Source organism: Sinocyclocheilus rhinocerous, unplaced genomic scaffold (assembly GCF_001515625.1).
Source record: "Sinocyclocheilus rhinocerous isolate Xijiao unplaced genomic scaffold, SAMN03320098_v1.1 scaffold242, whole genome shotgun sequence".
Taxonomy (NCBI): Eukaryota; Metazoa; Chordata; class Actinopteri; order Cypriniformes; family Cyprinidae; genus Sinocyclocheilus; species Sinocyclocheilus rhinocerous.
The window spans coordinates 194,239-195,567 of NW_015638945.1; the positions used below are offsets into that span (position 1 = coordinate 194,239).

The 1,329-nt window shown below is 40.4% G+C and overlaps 1 protein-coding gene across 1 annotated transcript in view; it reads left to right on the top strand.

Annotated features, from left to right (window-relative positions):
* The window catches only part of ncstn (nicastrin), a 16,740-nt gene that overhangs the window by 11,756 nt on the left and 3,655 nt on the right, over nt 1–1,329 (top strand). Inside the window, exon 14 of the mRNA XM_016565488.1 lies at nt 803–972. Coding sequence (XP_016420974.1) covers nt 803–972 — 170 coding nt within the window. The remainder of the gene's footprint in view (nt 1–802; nt 973–1,329) is intronic.

A 1,329-nucleotide genomic window follows, 5' to 3' on the forward strand; every position in this document is an offset into this window, starting at 1 on the left:
AAACACTCACGCACACACACACACAAACACACTCACACACACACTCACGCACACACACACACACACACACAAACACACTCAAACACTCACACACAAACACATTTAAACACTCTCACACACAAACACACTCAAACACTCACGCACACACACACAAACACATTTAAACACTCTCACACACAAACACACTCAAACACTCACGCACACACACACAAACACATTTAAACACTCTCACACACAAACACACTCAAACACTCACGCACACACACACAAACACATTTAAACACTCTCACACACACACACACACACAAACACACTCAAACTCTCACACACAAACACATTTAAACACTCACACACAAAAACACTCACGCACACACACACACAAAGTCACTCACACACACACTCACGCACACACACACACACAGACAGACACTCACACACAGACACACAGAAACACACAGACACACACAGTCACATGATCACATGATTGCATGTGACTCACTCTGTTCAACTGAACTAAATCTCTCTGTTTCAAGTATTTATGAACATGATTGTGTTTACATACAATATTGGCAAAGCAGTATTATACAAAATGAATGAAGACAACATTCTGAGTGAGACCATCTGTGTTTATCCTGCATTCTCACACATAAACACACAGCGCATAAACGATCTCCTGAGGATGCATACAGCAAATATCAGTAGTCCACTGTATTTCTCGACTTCAGAAGTCACATGATTGATTCACGTGAGGAACAGACGCAGATATCAGCATGTTTCTGACTGCGTCTCCTGTGGTTTTTAGGCTCTGGTCCTCCTCAGTTCTACATCGGTCTCGGTCCTCGCATCCACGGCCCAGTTCACAGCGTCACGCGCTTCGTTCAGTACATTCTGGCTAATCTGACGGGAACCGTCACCAACCTCACGGAGAGCCAGTGCCAGAATCCCAGCGAGATCAACACCGAGAACAAAGACGTGAGCAAAGCTTCATCTCACTGACACACTCTGCAGGACATGAAGGGGTTTTCAGAAGGGAATTATTGTGCATTTGTTGTGCAAAAGTTTGGGATCAGTAAGACTTGTAATGTTTTTAAAGAAGTCTCTTCTGCTCATCAATATAAAACTTTTCTAACAATATAAATATTTGCTGTCACTTCTTAACAATTTAACACATCCTCGCTGAATAAAAGTTTTAATTTCTTTCAAAAAAAAAAAGAAAGAAAAAAAAATTACTGACCTCAAACTTTTGAACGGTAGTGTATATTTCTTACAAAAGATTTCTATTTTGAATAAACGCTGTTCTTTTTAACTTTTTATTCATCAAATAATCCT